This window comes from Scleropages formosus, chromosome 2, assembly GCF_900964775.1.
Source record: "Scleropages formosus chromosome 2, fSclFor1.1, whole genome shotgun sequence".
NCBI classification, from domain to species: Eukaryota; Metazoa; Chordata; class Actinopteri; order Osteoglossiformes; family Osteoglossidae; genus Scleropages; species Scleropages formosus.
This window is the reverse complement of record NC_041807.1, coordinates 30,906,612-30,925,976: the sequence shown is the minus strand read 5'-3', so window position 1 is coordinate 30,925,976 and position 19,365 is coordinate 30,906,612. Positions and strand designations below refer to the sequence as shown.

Genomic DNA, 19,365 nt, shown 5'->3' with positions numbered 1-19,365 from the left:
TGTCTCATGTGATGATGTGTTGTGCTCACATTGATATCTGATGTCTGTGTTGATGGGTGATGGAGGGGGGGGGGGGGGATTAAGCTTCTTGTTCTCTACAGAAAGACATCAGTTCAAGGTCGAACCTTCAGACGCTCAGTGGGAAACCCTAAACTCTACGCTCGGCACTCCGCCTTGTCTTGAAAAAGAAATCAAGGGCTCTTCGTTCAGAGGTACAGATCTCAGTTGCACAGGCAAAAATGAGCCTTCAAAGTACAGCAGGATCACATGTCAGTGGTGGAAGCCCCATGTGGACATCTCATGCTGGAGAAGCAGAAGTCTGGGGGCTTTGAGGGTCCCAAGAGAGCGTGGAGTCTTTGAGACATAGGTGCCTAGCCCAGCCTAGATCAACCCTCCAGCACTTAAGGTCAGACAGGTGACGGGCATTACGTGCGACTATAACACCAGACACAAATGGGTTCGCTTGCTTTGCTTCATCTGTGATTGAATTGGAAGCAGAAGGACTGGGTGAGATATTGAAAGGGAATTCAGATAAAGGCAGATAAATAAAAGAGGCCAGAAAATAAAAGTGCAGTGCCAAAATTCGTTCTAAAATCGGGTGTGGAAAAGGAAGCAAAACTGAGTCAAACTAACACACATTTCCTGAACCGCTCGTCCCATACGGGGTCGCGGGGAACCCGAGCCAACCCGGTAACACAGGGCGTAAGGCCGGAGGGGGAGGGGACACACATGGGACGGGACGCCAGTCCGTCGCAAGGCACCCCAAGCGGGACTCGAACCCCAGACCCACTGGAGAGCAGGACCCGGTCCAACCCACTGCACCACCGCGCCCCCCTCAAACTAACACTATAATGAAACATATAATAATACATATGAATGAACAGTAAAATACATGGAAAACAGTGAAGGATTTGAGAGTGTACAGGAGTATGTGGGTGGGGCTGAGGAAGTGTGGGGGTGTGAGAGAATATGAACGACACTGGGAGAGCGTGGGGGTATGTAGGCGGAACCAGGTGGGTATAGGAAGGTATAGGAGGGTGTGACTGAGCAGTGGGGTTTGGCACCTGGAACGGATTCATCGTGCGTATCATAGGAGCTTTACTGCGTAGGAATTATTTATACAACAAAATAATTTTAGCCAAGTTATACCTAGGAAAGGCGGGGAGTGTGGTGGCACAGTGGGTTTGCCCAGGGTCTCTGGTGGGTCTGGGGTTTGATTCCTGCTTTGGGTGTCTTGCGATGGACTGGCGTCCCGTCCTGGGTGTGTCCCCTCCCCCTCCAGCCTTACGCCCTGCGTTGCTGGGTTAGGCTCCGGTTTGCCTCAAACTCGCTTGGGACAAGCAGTTTTAGACAATGTGTGTGTGCATGTGTGTGTATAGCTAGGAAAGGTCAGTTTGACACATGTGGTGACTGTCACAAACACAACTTTCAACATTGAGAGAAACAAAGGAGAGGTGTATCTGCGCATGAGGGACTTCACAGATACTGACAGCGGAGGGAGAGACGGCCCTTCCGAGAATGTTCAACGGAAACATTTAGGCTGAAGAGATGCAAGTGCATCATCTTTCTTCCCCTTTAATGTTTTTTTCATGTGCCAGTTCCATCCCAGAGCAGTGGAGCCAAAAACAGACAATATGGAACAGACAACAGGTAAATTCCTGGGGAAATAGGGGTCAACAGGGCTGGTCTGTGGCACAGGTTGTTACCGTTGGAAACACAAACTCCTTCTTGGCTGAGCGTAGAGGCATCAGAGGAAAGGTGGTGCAACCGTTCAATCTTAAACAGGCTTAACCGCAGGGTTTTTCATAAAGTACGAACGTATGACCTATTGAAAACACGCAGGTTGTCAAGATGACATTTCTCTAACGTCTACAAATTATTTCTTCTTTTATCATTTCTAAAAATAATAAAGAAGTCCCGCAATCTCTAACAGAGTAAATTCAATATTTGAGGCAGAAATTCTGAGCCCTGAACTGAGCAAATAATATCAAATGAATAATATTAAAAACAAATAAATATTTATTATTTATAAGGACCCAAGGTCGCATCTTACCCTTAAGCAAGGTAATTACCCTGAACAGATACAGTAAAAACTACCAAGCTGTATAAATAACTGTAAGTCCTGCAACACTGTAAATCATTTCAGAGAAAAGCCTCCACTAAATCAGTAGATACATTCATATGTTCAGTAGATGTGCAGCACTTCTCCTGCTGACATTGATACCTACAAGCTTTAGATCACAGGCCTTGCTGCTTAACTGAAACAGCATCTTCACGTTTGTTTGGAAACAACCACTTCCATCTTCTGAATGTATGTATCATGCATCTTCTGCTCATCACACACAAGGTGATGTCAGATCTGTGCCTGCAGGTCTTGCCATGGGCTTTGCTCCACCACATCACCATGGCAACAGAGCACAACCTAGCAATGTGACTTCTCCAAGAGTCTGTATTGTACAAGCTGAGGGAAGTGATCACTCTACACTTCTTTGGCTGAGCCCCAACACTGCAGATCAGGCCCATGCTTTGGGCCACCAAACAGTCACTCCAGCAAAGCTACACACTCATTTGTTCAACTTACATTTCATACTAGTGTAGCTGATGCAGCCAGGTACCTTTCAGAGGAGCAATTCAGGGTAAGTACCATACATCAGGCTACCACCCCAAGAGGTGGGATTCAAACCCACAACCTTCAGAACCACAGGCAGCAGCTCAAACCACTACATCACCTGCTGCTACCCACACCTGTTGTTGAAGAGTGTCTGAGAGACAAAGAGAAGTGACCCAGCCGTGCTTTAGGGTATCTGCGCCGTGTCGGGATACAACCACACACTGACCTTTGCGGTCAGATGCATTTCTTGAGAAAGCAGCGAAGTGCAACAGCATGCAAAAAAGAAGTTATATCTGCAGAGCAGAAAAATCAATCGGGCAGAATATCATCTTAGAGGGAGCACTGCCACGCCGATTAAACTATACTCAGCACATGCGGTTGCTTCAGCCAGGCGTTTCAGAGCAGCGGTTGAGAAACTTAGTAATAACATATAAACTCCGTCACTTCATTTCCATGAGAGCTATCATATCCCCTGCAGCAGGATGCACCTTTCGCAACAGGGAAATACTGTATATTGCTATCTCTGGAAGCCTTCCTTATTTGCGCTCCTTCTCTGCACTCTGAAAAGATGTTGGAGCGCCCCCGACTGGCGGGGTACGGAACTGCACCGTCTGGGCTAGAGCAGACAGAGAGGTGTCTTACCTTGATGCCATCCTGCCAGATATGCTCCATCTGCAACAGCTCTGCTTCTCTAGCCAGCCTCTGCAAGGGGACACAAGGCGAAAGGTCAAAGGTGAGACATTACAGGGCCACGAATACCACGTTTACATGCCTCGCGCGTTCGGTGGCTCTATGGCCGTCACACACGTTTGCTGAGGTTTGTTCGTACGTGTTTAGCACCTTCTGCCTATGACAACTAGTTTTTTGTTCTATAAATGGGGGAAACTATAAAATCGTACCACTCCTTCACCGCCAATCAGAAGAGAATGGATGTTCTGAGGAAAACAGCACTGGGCTCCCCGGCGGATTAAATGTCGTAAAATACCAGGATAACTGTGAAAAACGTGATTCTAAGCACTCAGACATTTGACTGTCGCTGCATTTCTTCTTTCGCCGCATTCTAAAGGATGGGTCTCGCAATAAACGTTTCTTAAACTTCACGCCTGCAAGTACGATCTGTGTTTCAAGGCCCAGGTACTCTGCACAAGAACCGGCTCACGTTAAGAGTCCGTGCTGTAGTTATGAGCCGCCCTCCTGCGCTCTGTTACTCCGGTATTAATAAAGCTCTTCAGTCGAACCTGACAGCTGCAATCCGTCATTTACGGTCGCAAGTGGCGGGACAGCGCGAGCGTACGAGTCCCCAGCAGTCGGAACGGGAGGCTCGTGGGCTGCTGGGCCTCCACCAAGAACACACGGCGGCGGCGGCGGCAAGCGCAGGAACCCTTGCGGAGCATCGCGCTATGGACAGTTAACACACTTGTACACTGCTTTGCGCCCATTGATTTTGCGTCCGGGGGCAGGACCGGGGCAGTTCGATCGTTCCAGTACGACGGCAAGCGATTTAATTGCCGTCGCACAATTACAGCGCCGCTGGCGGACGCGCGGAAAAGTGAAACACCCCTGAAGAGTGGCGTTTTAGCCTCGCGGAATGGTGCAGCGAAGCTGTCGCCTCTCAGTCCGTTTCAATTACAGCGTAAGAGCAGCCTTTCAAAGCGGAGCTCAAACACACATACGGTATAGTAGACGCTCAAACGCGCCGCAGCCACAACCTCGGTGATCTGCTGGGTTCGGGAGTTCCGGAGAGCACCCGACACTCGAACAGCCTCCGGGGGTCTCACGGAGCTGATGGGGGGGCCCCTGCGGGAAGGTTAAAGCTCAGAAATCTGCACGCGGACCACAGGAAATCGGCTCTCTCTCCGAGTCCCGCTTTGAGAGCGACTGGAGAAACTGCAGTCTATGGACGGGTGCAAGACGAAGGGCGGGCGGGGCATTGGTCGGATCGGGCGAGACCACCCTTTACGCCGACGCCCTTCGCCTTCTCGTTCCGTCTCCCTGGCTAAGGCATCCTTGCCCCCGTCTCCTCGTCCTCACCCGCACTCTTGTCCTCATCCCACCCGAGACGTTAACAGATGCGTTTATCAATATTCGCACGAGTTCTCCGAGCGCCTCGCACGGTCGCCGCGTGTTGACGAGCGTCACCGTCGGCTCTCGTACGCACGCCTTGGCTCTAGTTGCCAGATGTCAGGTCGGCTCGTGCCGGTGACCCCATCGCTCAGCGGAGCCCCCACCCGCTCTGCTCATTATTTATTCATCCCTTTCACCTATTATACAGGATGCTTCTGGGCAATACCAGCGCGCCCATATTTCTGACGGGACAAAAACATCGAGGTAGAATCCACGCCGCTTCCAAACGGTCGCAACTGCGCATAAACAATATTGTTTTTTAGGATAACGGCACGCACGGCAATCGGGCGTGTTGCGCTACTCGTTCGGCAGCCGCCACATTCGCCGAACGGCACGGCCCGCTGCGGAAAAACATCGCCTCGTTGGACATATTTTCAGAAGCCGCAGAGATAATCACAGAGTTGAAGGGCACATAATCACCAATCATCAATTGAGCCTTAAGAAAGTCATTAAGTTCATCGATCTGATAAAAGCTGTCAATAGCGGCGGAAACGCGAGAGGCAGTTCACCCCCGCGGGCGCTTGGCGGCTTCCTTAATCCCTCCTTGCTGAGGCGGTGCAGCGGTTCTTTCCTTGGCGGACGTGTTTCCTGACGTCTGACCTTCAGAATAGAGCGCGTTAGAGGAAACCCGAGATAACAAACAGCAGTCGGTTTTGAACAAAACGAAAGAGAAATTCTAGGTGTGCGTGGGAGGGGCTTGAGAAGGAAGAGGCTCTCAATGGCTCTGAAGAGGTTTTGCACCCTGGACCTGCGGGGTCGGGGGGGGGGGGTCACATATTTGCTTCTGTGCATTAAATATGACCACGTAGAGTGGAGAGAAGGCCTCGAAACGACCGTCGAGCTCAAAGCGCCCACGCATTTTTAAATAAAACCCTAACGCCGTAGCGGTAATAACGCCCTTAATAATGACAGGACTCATAATGATACGCGCAAGGATGTGCGACACGGCCGAGGTCCGCCGGCGAACCGCCGGCTGCGGATATCCTCGATAGGACGCGCTAACCAGGCAATAAGGAAGCCGACAGAGGAGAAGGGCCCCGCGGCCACGATGAGAAACAGTGTGCCTATTTGCGAAATGACAGCCCTTACTTAAAATATCAAAGAGGCCGTGCAGCGCCGTTTAGTGCTCGGTGGGGGCTCTCCGGTCCAATCGCTCTGCCCTCGGTCCATCGCCGGCTTTGCCGCATCAGCCGTACGAAGCAGCATCCTCAATAATTGAGAGTGAGGCGATGAATGTTTAACCAACTGTCACTCCACCTATATACACACACACACACACACACACACACTCATGTGCAGAAGAGGCCTGGGCAAGTCTGTCACGCACACGAATACTCTACCGGTCAAAGCGATGTCTGTTGAGCTACAAGAGAGAACATGTTTATAAATATATATTGTAATTACTTATAAACGTTCAAGTATAAAAACACCAATATTCGGAATAAATTTACATATAAATGCCCCATCACAAATAAATCCTCTGTCACGCATCTCCCCGTATTTATGTGGGTTTCCTCCAGTTTCCCCCTTAAAGTGTGTTTCATTTCTGTGTGTGCATGTGTGTGAGTGCGTTACGTTGCTCTGCTGCACAGATATGTTCTTTACTGCGGCGTATATAACACTGCAACGCACCTTCGATAAAGGCGTCGGCAAAACGCTGCATAGTAATCATTGCGGGTTGCTTTACAGAAACGTCTGTCTTAAAGGAATAAATGTGAATGTTTTGTGCCGCGTACAAAATCAGAATTCGGTCTTCCAAAATGCGAAGAAATGCCTCGCAACCCGGAGTAGGGGTATTAAATTAAACTCGTTGTAAAGTCTGACTATGGTTAAGTCAGATGGATGTGTCGCAGGGGATGACTGTATGGGCGAAAAGGCAACTCCAAATACCCTCAGTGTGTGTACGTGTGAGGGGTTGCCTCGTGACAGACCGCCGCCCTGATCGGGGTGTACCCCGTCTCACGGTGACTCCAGGGTAGGCTCCAGACCACCGCGACCCTGCGCTGCACAAGCAGTTACCGACAACGGATGGATGTTTCTCGGTCTCCACGGATCGTTCCACGGCGGATCTGGGTGGTTCTGTACACAGGACCCTGCTTCCACATCAGCATCACCCACTTCGACTTTGACTCTAGTCAAGCATCTCCAGAGCTCATTTTGAACCTCTCCAGGGTTTTATTCTTCATTGACCGGAGCCATTATATTTGATATCCATTGGAACAAACTGACGGCTGTCAGCGAGGGTCCGGAGGCCATCTGTTAAATTGCTTAATTGCCTGAAATCAGCACTATTAGTTGAGTTGGTAATATCTCTCTGAGATGCTTTTTAAACATTATTCAATGACATGTCATATCTGCAAAGAGGATGGGGTTCGGGGGTGGCGGGCATGGGATGGAGGTCAAGCTCACAGGACTGCTGGAAGGGCTTTGTTTTGGAAAATCAGCTCGGCTGAAACGCTTCCCATCTGTCACGGCGCGGTGCCCCATCACGGTCCCCTCAATTGACATGCAGGTGCCGTAAACTTATCTCCTGGCACGCGGGCGCCCGGGGATGGAGCCGTGCGGTGACACCGGCACAAGGCACAGAAATGCCGGACGTCCTCTCCTTCTGAAAAACGTAGCGGCCGGGGCGTCCGCCGTCCTCCATTCGGCCCTGATTTTTTGCTCGGTTTTTTTTTGAAATGCCTTGTGTTTTGCCATGATTTGAGACTCTACGCGTGGACGGGTGTCACGCCATTTCTTATTGCCGGAGATAAGAGGCTTTGAACGTGCGGCGCAGCTTTTGAACGCGATGCAACAAAGTCCAGATCTCCAAAACGGCCCTTCAGGAGATTTCCTATGCGCAGGGTGGGCCCATGCCGTCGCTGGGGACTGACCCACATGGGGTTCACCGTCGGTCGTGGGGTTTTGGCTAGGAAGGTGCCCCCACTCGACTGGCTCTTCAGGGATAATGAGGGAACGGGCCAGTGGCGGGGAGCATGAATTATTGATTGGCCTAAAAGGACAGCAAGGAGGAAGCTGCCTTCGTGCTCTTAAACACTGAGGCATGAAAAGAAAACGGTTAAAGGCCCACAGGAGGAACTGGGGAAAAAGACTGCCTTAAAAGCAGCAAACTGCAACAGGAACCTGTGTGTCTTTCATTAGCTAATGCCCTTTGATACACAGCACAGTCATTCCCGACATCACACCAGGGGCTAAAAAGGAGCTGATCTGTTAACGGGAAATTGTCCTGAAGTGTCGTAACCAGACTGTAGTGAGAGAAACAGAGAAACACACACCTTCTTCAAGTGCGCGCACTCTGCGAAAGGCGCCCTGCGAGCACAACTCTGCGCCTACAGTGTGTCGTGTCCCAGGTGAACATTGTTTCTCACCCATCATCAGATTTGACCGAACAACTCATAACCTCACAGCATCCCATAAAAGCGAGCTGCACAGACGGATTAGTTATTCTGCATTCGAAGACGTAAAAATGTTAACCGCGCTGCATCCGAAAGCACTCATAATATAACACAGTATTGGGTTCAATAGCACAAAGTACAAAGGATGTACAGTATTGCAGCAGAACAATATCTGTACATGTGCATTTAAACTTTTCAGCTTATACCCTTTGTACAAGGCATGTTACAAAGTTAGGTTTGAATACTGAGATACTTTTCAACCAATCTAGGGTTCAATACAGGGTAAGAACCCTGACCAGCGGTAATGCAACGGGGGGATTTAAACCCGAGTCCTTCCGATTGCAGGGCAACCACTACTGCCCGTGTGCGCGCACCACACGAATCGTATTTAGCACAACGCCTGAATCTCTCTCTCCTGCAACTCATCAAAATTTCTTTGTTCGCTGCCGGCTGCCCAAGAGAACGGTGTTCTAGAATATTCAGAATCACTCAGAACGGAGCCCGCAGAGGACCGAATGTCCTGACATGTCACAAATTTGTTGTGATGTCGCATGGGCATCAGGAGGTCACAGAAGCAATTACGTAGAGATGGCAGATGCTGCCGCATGGAACGGCTCCCGACCTCCCAATTTCAGCTATGACCCGCTGCGTTTCGGGGAGAAAAAGTACAAGGAGGACTCATCGGTGTGTCATGCGACTTGCAAAAATCAGGCTGAAACACTCCCGGGACCCTTGGAGCGGGCAACAACAATGGGGTCAGCTGAGGTGGGCAGGGCCCGTAGACAATGAGGACATGTCAAAGTGCCGTCCTGTGTGAAGGGGGAGGGTAGGGGGATGATGGTGGTCCATTCTACACGGTGCGCGAGCAGATTTCAATGCTTCCGGACGCCCCCCGGGCATCAATCCGCTTTGGCTCCTCATTGTCTTTGTGGAAGAGTTTAACATGTCAAAGGGTCCCTATTTAGGTCTTCAGCCCCACCCCCCGCACAAAACAGCAGCATATCTCTCTAGCGAGTGTGTCTCCTGCTGGAGGACAATCCTTCACGTCCACGAGTGAACGAACCCCCTTTCAGCCCTGTATCCCGACCTTCGGGAGCGCACTCAGGACCGTTTCCATGAACTGGGTCTCTGAAGATCACAGCAAAGACAGCGCTGCATTAGAGTCCGTGTCTTTCTTATTCATTAGCATTCCAGAAATGAGTGAAATAAGTGAATGTGTGAAATTTCCTTCTGAATCTTTCCTGAAATCTGCTTGCTTCCTCATGCATTCAAATCGAGGAATGATTAAAAATCCACCCTCCCCATTGCCGTCTTCTTAAATTCCAGCGCAGTCAAACTTTTGAATGAAGTGTGATCTACCTAACTATCTGGCCACACTTACTTTATTGTGTCTGCAACTGGCAGAAGGGACTGGCTGAGTCCTTCAAACTCAGATCATTTAGAGAAAATAAATGCACACTAGGGGCTAAGTGGGACACTTAAAGGAGGTATTGAATACTGTGCAACGATGAGGATATATGAGGCTTCATAAGCACCGAACGATCATCAAAACACCGGACTCTGTATTCACCGGTCACGGGTTCTAATTTCTTGTGGAAAAAAGCAGTTCAGCATGGTAGGTGGTCCCTACCATGAACTGCTCCTAGCTATTTAAAAGATTTGATCAACCAGTACACCCCAACCAGACCGCTAAGCTCTTCCACATCTGCCCGCTTGGTGGTCTCACGCATGAAAGCTAAAGCGCGGAGGTTCTCAGGTCTGCCTCCGATGTGGTGGAACGACCTCCCCCTCTCACTCAGAACTGCTGAAACTCTCTCCACGTTTAAAAAGGGTCTGAAAACTCACCGTCATGTCCACACCCACAACTCAATCGACAGCACCTGACTCCAGTTCAGCACCTACCCTTTAAAAGACACTCCACAACTCCCAGACCTTTGCGGAATCTCGTGAGGGACAACCGCCCTTTCTTGTGACTCTTCGTTCACGTCCTCCGGTTTCTGAGTCTTCGCTTTATTTCCCGACCACGACCACGGATCCTCGTTCCTGTCCTATTCGCCGTTCGACCGACCCTTTGCTAAGTCCCCTGACCTCGCCCATGGATCTTTGCTCTGACCCTGACTGCCGATCGACCGACCCTTCGCCTGTCCCCGACACCGAGAACTTGCCTCATCCCTCGTCTCCGGACGAACGACGCTGCACTTGGGTCCAGCCGTCCCAGGCCCCTATGCTTGGCGTGACACTCACCTTTTCCAGACTCACTTTGCCCATGATCTCTTAAGCTCATGCATGGTGTAAATGTTCATGCACCATAACTTTATGATCATAGCTACTGTACGTAAATGTTTGTGCATCTCAAAAAAAAAAATTGTATGAAGGTGATCAGGAATCGTCGACATTCTGAGTTTTATGCAGCTACTCGTGTGATGAACATTGGTGCATATAGTGGAAAGAAACAAACTAACTGTACTTTAGAATCACATGTCTGCAACTATGTCTCTTTCTCCTAAGGTAATGCGCACATTGTATTTTCTGAGATGTACATCGCTTTGGAGAAAAGCATCTGCTAAATTAATAAATATAAATGTAAATGCAGGCGGTCAGTTTCACTGAGCTAAAATTAAACCGAGTAAACTGAAAAAAAAAAAAAAAAAACATACAAATTACACCCTGGGTTATTTTAAGGACGGGGGGCGCGGTGGCGCAGTGGGTTGGACCACGGTCCTGCTCTCCAGTGGGTCTGGGGTTCGAGTCCCGCTTGGGGTGCCTTGCGACGGACTGGCGTCCCGTCCTGGGTGTGTCCCCTCCCCCTCTGGCCTTACGCCCTGTGTTGCCGGGTAGGCTCCGGTTCCCCGTGACCCTGTATGGGACAAGCGGTTCTGAAAATGTGTGTGTGTGTGTGTGTGTGTGTGTGTTATTTTAAGGAAATAATTCGTTGGACTTAATGAGGACTGTTTCTGATAGGATGTCAAAGAAAGAAACATGCCCTTCCCGTGGTCTTCATCATACGTATTCTGTAGGTCATGGAGCAACTCTACTTACTATGAGCTGGAGCCCATGCATGAAACATGAGTTTGTTCCAATTCGCTGCATTAGGAATAAGGGAAGCACATTTCTACTGAGGAAAAAAAAATAATGGAAAAAAATGGCATCCAATCACATACCCTCAGCCGCCTGCTTCAAACCACTGTATAAACAGAAGAGTTTCACAGTGGCACATGCTGAATGTCAAATGGGTGTGGTGTAGCAATGTTCTACAGCATTTAAGAAACACCTCAGCAGATGTGCCAGGCTCTATACAGGGCAACTGGTGTTTACGGTTTGACCTTAGGGGTCATCAGTATTCATGCGTACCCCTATATTAAAAATGAGCAGAAATACTGTGTGAAAACCAAGGTAATCAGTAAATGAGGAATTCAAGTCCCAAAAGTACCCTTGATGTCTTTGACCTTAATGGACTGATAGTACATCTGCAGTGTAAAAGAGTGTAAAAGAGTGAAGTCACGGAAGTGCTTCTACAGGAGCACATCTGGTAAATATGTAAATAATGGATTTCCCTCCAAAAACTAATGAGGCTTACAGCTTTTTTTCCCCCAGACAAACAGCATCACCGCGTTGCTGATCTCTGTGTCAAACCCCCCCCCCAGCCAGCCAAATCCCCTCAGTATTCAGAGACGACTCTTTAAGAGAGTCCCGCAAGTCTGCCGTAATCTCCCAATTCTCTTACTTCTAGCGGTGGCATTAAGGCCAATCAGAAAATCACTGAGTCGGAACCAGCCCGCAATAACAGATGGAGAGACTTTGAGGTCCAGAATCACAAATGACACTCACCACCCCTTTCTACACACACACACACACACACACTCTCACATTCCCTCTCCCTCCCTCTTTTCTCTCCCTGTCTTCTTCCTCCGTCTTTAAAATGATGACGTGGCCAGTTTTTCACCCCTCGGTGCTGTGAGGAGAAGCTGGAACGTCTACAGATCCATTTAGCTGAATAACGGGCAGCGTTTGGATCTCAGAGGGAGACAGATAAACGAAAAAAAAAAAAAACCAAGAGCAACTCAATTTTTAGGAATATTTTCCCTTTTTTTTCAAAAAGAAAACGAGTGACCCGTGGTAAAAGTTTCCGGATGGTTCATTTCCTGGAGATGAGCTTTGTTGCCATTATTAACCAGCCACGACAGAGAGGCAAAGCGGCAGCGTGCGGCGCAGAATCATTGAGGCGTTCTGCCGCTCCAGTAGCCTGGACCCACAGCGCTCCCACGCCTGCCTCCTTCCACAGCTGCGCGTGCTCCGGCATGGCAACGTAATCTCTTGCTTTGTTTGTCTTAATCCCTCTTATTGAAACAGAAACACTTTCCCTCTTCACTCCGTAGGCCTTCCGTGCATCCAGACGGCCCCCGCTCCACAAAGACCCCCGGTAGACAGCAGACGGAGAGCCAACGAGCGCAGAGACAACCGCGCTCCCTTTGCAGCAATTCCATCGTTGAGGCAGAAAAAGCACATAGCAGCTGGAATCTGGAAAACTAAAAATGTCAGCTGCTGTAGGTCAGGGGCTTTCAATCTGAGATCTAAAGAAAAAGAGCTTTGTGAAATTCTGCCAAAAATCCAGCACTTTTTTCTTTTTTTAACTGAAAAATCATAATGGCGCTTGATTGGCTTAATGCTGCTTTGATTAATTTGGTATCACGGGTTTGTGCCGTCAGCTGCTTTTGGTTCGGGGTCATATTGATCCATCAGATGTGCTCATGAAGGGTCTCTCAGAGCTCAGCACGAGCGCTTTCCATCTCAGCCCGCCGCTCTTTCCCACAAGGGCCGGAATGTCGCACAGCACGCGGTGTCACAGAGCCCCTAGTGGCAGCAGGGTGGCACTGCAAGCGCCGTCACCGAACAGAACCTGCTCCTCATCAATGCAGCTCATACCTGCCTGTTCGCTTATGTTAATCTGTATGTAACAATCCACCGGACAAGAATCTATGTGACCTGTGAATGTAACAATGAGACCAGGGAATGATTTTGTTTCTGGACGTCACACACAGATGCCTGGGTCCAGCACGGGCTTCGGTATACTGTGGGAGCCCAAGACCGGTTCTATATCAACGACCCCACATCAAGGACTCAGCTCATCCTTGGGCACCTGGGTGCCGGTTTCCGGTGAGCTCCGGCGATCTAGCTACACCGGCCACCGGACCCAAAGGACCCGCGTTGGAATCCTGTCTCCAGCAGTAACTTCTTCAGCGAGGTACTTACCCTTAATTGCTGCACTGAGAATTACCCAGCTGTATAAATGGGCAAAATCTTTATAGGTAGCTTCACGCTGTAAGCTGATTTGGAGGGAAGCATCGGATAAATAAATAGATGTGAAGTGAGAATTACTAGAAGAGGAGAAGCAGGTGGAGGGGGTGCAGTGGGTTTGACCAGGTCCTGCTCTCCGGTGGGTCTGGGGTTCGAGTCCTGCTTGGGGTGTCTTTTGACAGACTGGTGTCCCGTCCTGGGTGTGTCCCCTTCCCCTCCAGCCTTTTGCCCTGTGTTGCTGGGTTAGGCTCTGGCTCCCTGCAACCCCATGGGGGACAAGTGGTTTCAGATGGTGTGTGTGTGTGTGTGTGTGTGTGTGTGTGGAGAAGCAGGTGTGTCACTGATGCTCAGGTGTGGGAGCATTTTAAGTGAACTGCAGGCCCTGGGGGTTAGGTCGGGTGGTCTCTGTCAACACTGAGTGTCCCAGAAGACCTGTCCTTCAAGCCAGTGAAGATCTTCTCGCTGATTCTCTTCAGAGCCCTCTTAACAGTACATTGACTTCTTCAGCTAATGTACCCTGCGTGCTACAAAAGCAATTAGAATTATGGGATGGCTTTATATGTTTGGTCTTTTATTCCTGTCACATAATGCACCGAAAGCCTTATTTATACTAGAGCACTGAGCCATCTCAAACAAAATACCAAAAGCAGTGGGCACAGAGAGTAAGAGAAATTCACATTTTTTTTCGAAGCTGTAATCAGGCACCCACTCCTCAAGTGATGAGGTTACATTAGCTGAGGTAGGTGGCTTTTAGCCATGCATTGAAATGACTCTGACATTCTCTATCCATGGCCCTCGGGCCTGGAAACCAAGTCACCGCAGGCACCGTGACAGACAGCGCATTTGCGGCTCTCGTCCCCCGTCCGCCGCCAGCCGAACGCTGCAGCCGCGCATCCAAACTCGCGACTCACATCTCATTTGTCTCGTGATGCAGGAGCAGACCACCAGCTCATCCGCGTGTCCGCTTTCTCTGAAGATGCGGAAACGACACGGGGCGATGCTCTGGCCAGCTGGCATCCGACGGGACTTCTGCCAGGATGGGTGTAGCGATGGCAGCTGTACGCTTCTCTGCCGGTTTTACAGTCGGGGTGATCGTTTTCAGTGCTAGGAACCATGAAGATCCCACTGCGTCCAGGTAAAGGCGCAGCAGGATCACCCCCCGTCTGCCTGCCGAACACCAACGGACCCTGGGCGTACCCTCAGCCCAGCAGGACATCATTAGAAACAGACCCCGCATGGTAGATCTACATTCCTGAGCTCTGTCAGCGGCTCCATGTCATCCTGTCACCCTGTCTCCCTCCCTGGTGCTCTACTCTTCAAAATGACATACTGACAGGCCTGGCTAGTAGCATTTTTGACAGCACCGCATAATAGTAATTACAATAAAGTAATAGTACAAGTCAAAGCAATAGCAGGAACTTGTCATGTACAATTCAGCCATTGTCAATGACCGCTTGGTCCAGAGTCCAGGGCGTGAGGCACGGTACACCCTGGACAGGACACCAGTCCAATACAGGACAGTCGTTCACACAAAGGACAGTTCAGAGTTGACCAGTCTGGATTGCTGGAGGAAACCAGAGCACCCAGAGGAAAACCCACAGGAACACCAAGAAAGCTGGATTCGAACCCATATATCCGTCCCCAAAGCTCGGGAGCTGTGAGGCACGGGCACAACCTGCCGTACTGCTGTGCTTCTCTGTTACCCACAATGTCATATCAGAATCATTCACATTCCAAAATCTGAGCAATTTCTCTGCGCTGTTTCTCGAAATAACATCGCCCAAGGCTATCAGCGCGTGCTGATCCAGCGGAGTCGTCGCTGCTCCTCGCGCGCTTCGTCTGTGGGACGCTCTCCTTTCGCCCCCAGCGACCGTGAGACAGCTGACACCGAGAACAGGACAGGATATAGTGGACACGGTGAAGCCTTCTTTGTTGGCGGAAGAGTTAAGGGCCCGAAAGCAGCAGGAATCCAAAGCCCCGTTCAATCAACGTGTGGCCCAGACGCTGGGGAAATCAATCACACGGGGGGCTTAGCGTTTCTCAGGATTTGCTTCCCATTTCCATGTGAGACACAAAGAAATTGATCATGTCAGTAAAAAAAAAAGGTGGGGGGAGCATTCGAAACACAGCACAAAGGAGTCGAAATGAAACATCCGCCATCCAGCTGCCTGCCGAGATGAGATGCCATGAAAAAAGTGTCAATTCGTGAGTGAGTACAAAACACGGTACATGCAATTAAAGGCATAACTGGCGCCTGGACAATGGCAGAGGCACAGACATGTACGGAGAGCGTGATTACTTTCTGACTGATGGACACAAACAGCTGTAGGTACGACTGTGTCCATTACGGCAGGCTTAAAGCTACCGCAAAGCTTTCATATTTTCCCCTTAATTGCGCCGCTATTTCTTCTCTCTCTCGTTCTCATACTACATATATAATCCAATCAGCTAAAATCAAAGGGGTGGCAGTGAGGGGGTGGGGGGTGCAAAGAGCCTCGGCGTAAGTAGCGTTCCGCGGAGCGCTTCTCGGCTAAGAACAAGTCGGCAGCTTTTATGAGGCTCTTCTCTGCTCTATATGCAGGGCCTGTGCGCAGCAAGGACCCGGCGGGGCTCACGGCCACTCGTTTGGACACACCCGGGAGCGGAGTGTGGGCTCCGGGACGACACGGAGAGGCTTGCGCTAAGGGCTGCAATCCCGCGGTACGGACAGCGGTGAAGTGCACTGACAGTCTCCGCTTGTCCCTCAGAACTGCTGAATCCCTCTCGGCGTTCAAGAGGGGTCTCAAAAAAAATCCCTTTCAGACCCACTGTTCCCCTGACCTCCTGGGAGCTCCGTACCCCTTGCGCTGCCTCTCATAAGGACCTTTGCACCTGAGATTGAAGACGAGTACTTTATTAATTTCATACCGCTTCTACAGGCAGCAACTTATTTATTGCGCTGCGGCAAAAACGGTGGTGTTGGGAAACGCGCTTCGTTTACTCTGAGCTGCACGCCTGCCCGAGGAGTAGACGGAAGTGTAAACGCCCAGCGCACAAGCCCGGCGCCACTGCCGGGCTCTGACTCACGCACCGAGCCCAAGTTGCGCTTGAGCAGCGCGATGCACCGATGTGCCGGCTGCGATCGGGAGCGGAGCAGGGTGTGCGACGCCAGCGCTGGGGAACGGAGAGATGAAGAAGGAAGAGCGGCACAGAGCTTTCCAGGCTATGCTTTAGTGTGTGTCTGCAGGCTTCATGTGAACACCGGGAGCTGTAACAGCTGTGACAGACAAGAACAAAGTGTCAGCACAGAAAGACAGATAGAGGGAGGGAGGGAGGGAGGTGGACTAGACTGGTTCCTCGATCAGCTTTTCTAATACCTTCCATGACACAAAACCTTAAAATCCCATAACCAGAAAAAAACGTCAGCACAACATCAGGTCCTGCAGTGGTTAAATGTGCCAGCAGGTGGTGCAGTGGTTAAAGCGGTCACCTTGTACTCAAAGGACTCATTTTTGAATGCCACCCCTTGCTGTAGTGACTCTGATCAAGGTTTTTACTGTTAACTGCTGCAGTTAAAAATTTACATGCTGTGTAAACGGGTAAATCATTGTAAGCTGATTCTGAGCGATGCGTTAGTGAAATAAATGAATGCAAACAGTTAAGATTGTAGACTTTGAATAGGATGTTTGAAAAAGAAGGAAGTTACCTGTTACCGTCATTGATCAAAGTGCAGTTAAGAGTAATTCAATGAGGGAAACAATGAGAAGTGAAATAAATGACGAGACTAAATGTAAAGGACGAGACACACACCTGTGAGAGCACAAGCCTGGGTAGGTGCTGATCCTGACTTAGTCCTGTCTCAGTTCTGATGAACACACACACACACAACGGGCAGCCTATGGATGCAAACCGCGTCTTCATGTGCTATAGCTCTTGTCTAAGTTTATCTCCCTTTCTTTCCATCTTCATCCCCCGCTCTCTCTGTCTCTGCCCCTCTCTCTCTCTCACACACACACACACACCACACACAAACACACAAGTGGGTAGATGCTGATGCAGACTGAATTGCGACCCCAGTTCTTGTCTGAGCACCACTTGTGTGGGCGAACACAGAGAGGCTTGTATAGAGCACGGCGATTACAGACACAGCGCGACACCATTTCTGTCCTCACACTCACGCTGAGCGGGGACACACACCTGCGCGCACGTGCGCGCGCACTCATGCGCATGCGGCTAAAAACATACAAAACTGCGCACTTTACTCAACAGAACAAATTATTTCCAGTCTCAAAAAAGCCTCCCACGACGTAGACACACACGCCCGCACGTGTCCCAGCGCACACATGTATCCAAGCACCGGCAAAGCCGAACCAAACCCTCCTTACTCACGCACAAGCACACGCATTCTAGCACTTTCTTAATGCATATTTTCATCAGTACTTTGAATCATATGTTGCTTTGAGCTCTTCCTCAATAATATCTCAAAAAGGATCTGCGATAACCTTTTATAAACACTGCCCATACTTTCTGACTTACCCTCACACAACAACATACACTAATGTAGTGTTCTGACCAAAAGCAAATCCAACTGGTTTCCTTCTCCATAACCCTGTGGATTACACACACACATTTTCAGAACCGCTTGTCCCATACGGGGTCGCAGGGAACCGGAGTCCACCCGGTAACACAGGGCGTAAGGCCGGAGGGGGAGGGGACACACCTAGGATGGGACACCAGTCCATCGCAAGGCACCCCAAGGGGGACTTGAACCCCAGACCCACCGGAAAGCAGGACTGTGGTCCAACCCACTGCACCACCGCACCCCCGATTACACTAAGCTGAATTCCCTCTGAGAGCCAGGTAAATTCGCGGCCTACCCGTGAGGGCGGCAGGAAGCGGCGCGTACCGCCGTCTACGGCCTATTCAAACAGCCCGCAGCGACCCCCACTTCACAGACGCTTCACAGGCACACGGCGCATACACGAGCGCAGATGGAGATGCAGCGGAGGGCTGCGGACCCACGCCGGGCGAGAGGCGGAAACGACGCGATGCTAGAAATGCAGGGGAGGAGTAAATGAGGACTCTGGGAAAAAGGACACGCGAGTGGTGGCCGATGTGGCGAGCGGCGCTCTGCTCCCGCGGAGCCAGCGGGGCCCCGGACCGGCCCAGGAACCCGGCGGCGATCGCTCCGTACGCATTAGGCCGCCGTGGCCACAATTAGGCACTGGCGGCAGCGACAGAAACGAGGGGTTTATGGACGGCCCAGTCCGCGCTTTTCTCCGAGGTTAAGGGGCATTAAACATCGTAATTAGCTCACGACGTTCACAGTCAGCGGCGCCTAATGAATAGAGAGGCATTTGCTTGATTATGATTCTCTCAGCGTCGAGTCCTGGCTTTCATAGCTAGGCTCATCTCCAGGTCCATTATGCTAATGGATACGATGGGAGCTCATGCTAGAAGCATGAAAGAGGCAGGTTTCTTGATTAAAAAAAGTCTTTAAAGTCACAGTAAATATCTATACTGAATTCTCTATAAGGCAGGAAATGGAGCAGAGGTTGTGAATCTATAATAATTTGAAGGAATCAGTTAGTCGGTACATCAAAATGATCTGGTCTATATTGTTATGGCCGAGTGGGGTTCAAACATTTTTCCCAGAAAGACTCTTTTCCTCCTTCTATATACCTGTTTATTAAATTAAAACCAAAATATAGTTTTTTTTTTTTTTTTTTTTGTTTGTTTGTTTTCATTAATCTCAGATTTTTGACAAGGAAATGAGTCTGAATGCTGTTCATACCAAACACTCCCTCCACAGATGTGCGGTTCACCCAACCGTCTAACTTTGTTCCATTAGAAAAGATGCCCTGTATCATAATTTAATGAATTCCGGAAGAACTGGTCACCTTTTCGGAACTTCCTACATAGGGATACATGACCGCCCCTGGTAAATATTGAAACCTT

At 50.0% G+C, this 19,365-nt stretch overlaps 1 protein-coding gene across 3 annotated transcripts in view; it reads right to left on the bottom strand.

Moving 5' to 3' along the window:
• The window catches only part of cacna2d2a (calcium channel, voltage-dependent, alpha 2/delta subunit 2a), a 243,488-nt gene that overhangs the window by 120,181 nt on the left and 103,942 nt on the right, over positions 1 to 19,365 (bottom strand). For all 3 annotated transcript variants that reach the window (XM_018737693.2, XM_018737694.1, XM_018737695.1), the window contains exon 4: positions 3,254 to 3,313. In XM_018737693.2, coding sequence (XP_018593209.1) covers positions 3,254 to 3,313 — 60 coding nt within the window. The remainder of the gene's footprint in view (positions 1 to 3,253; positions 3,314 to 19,365) is intronic.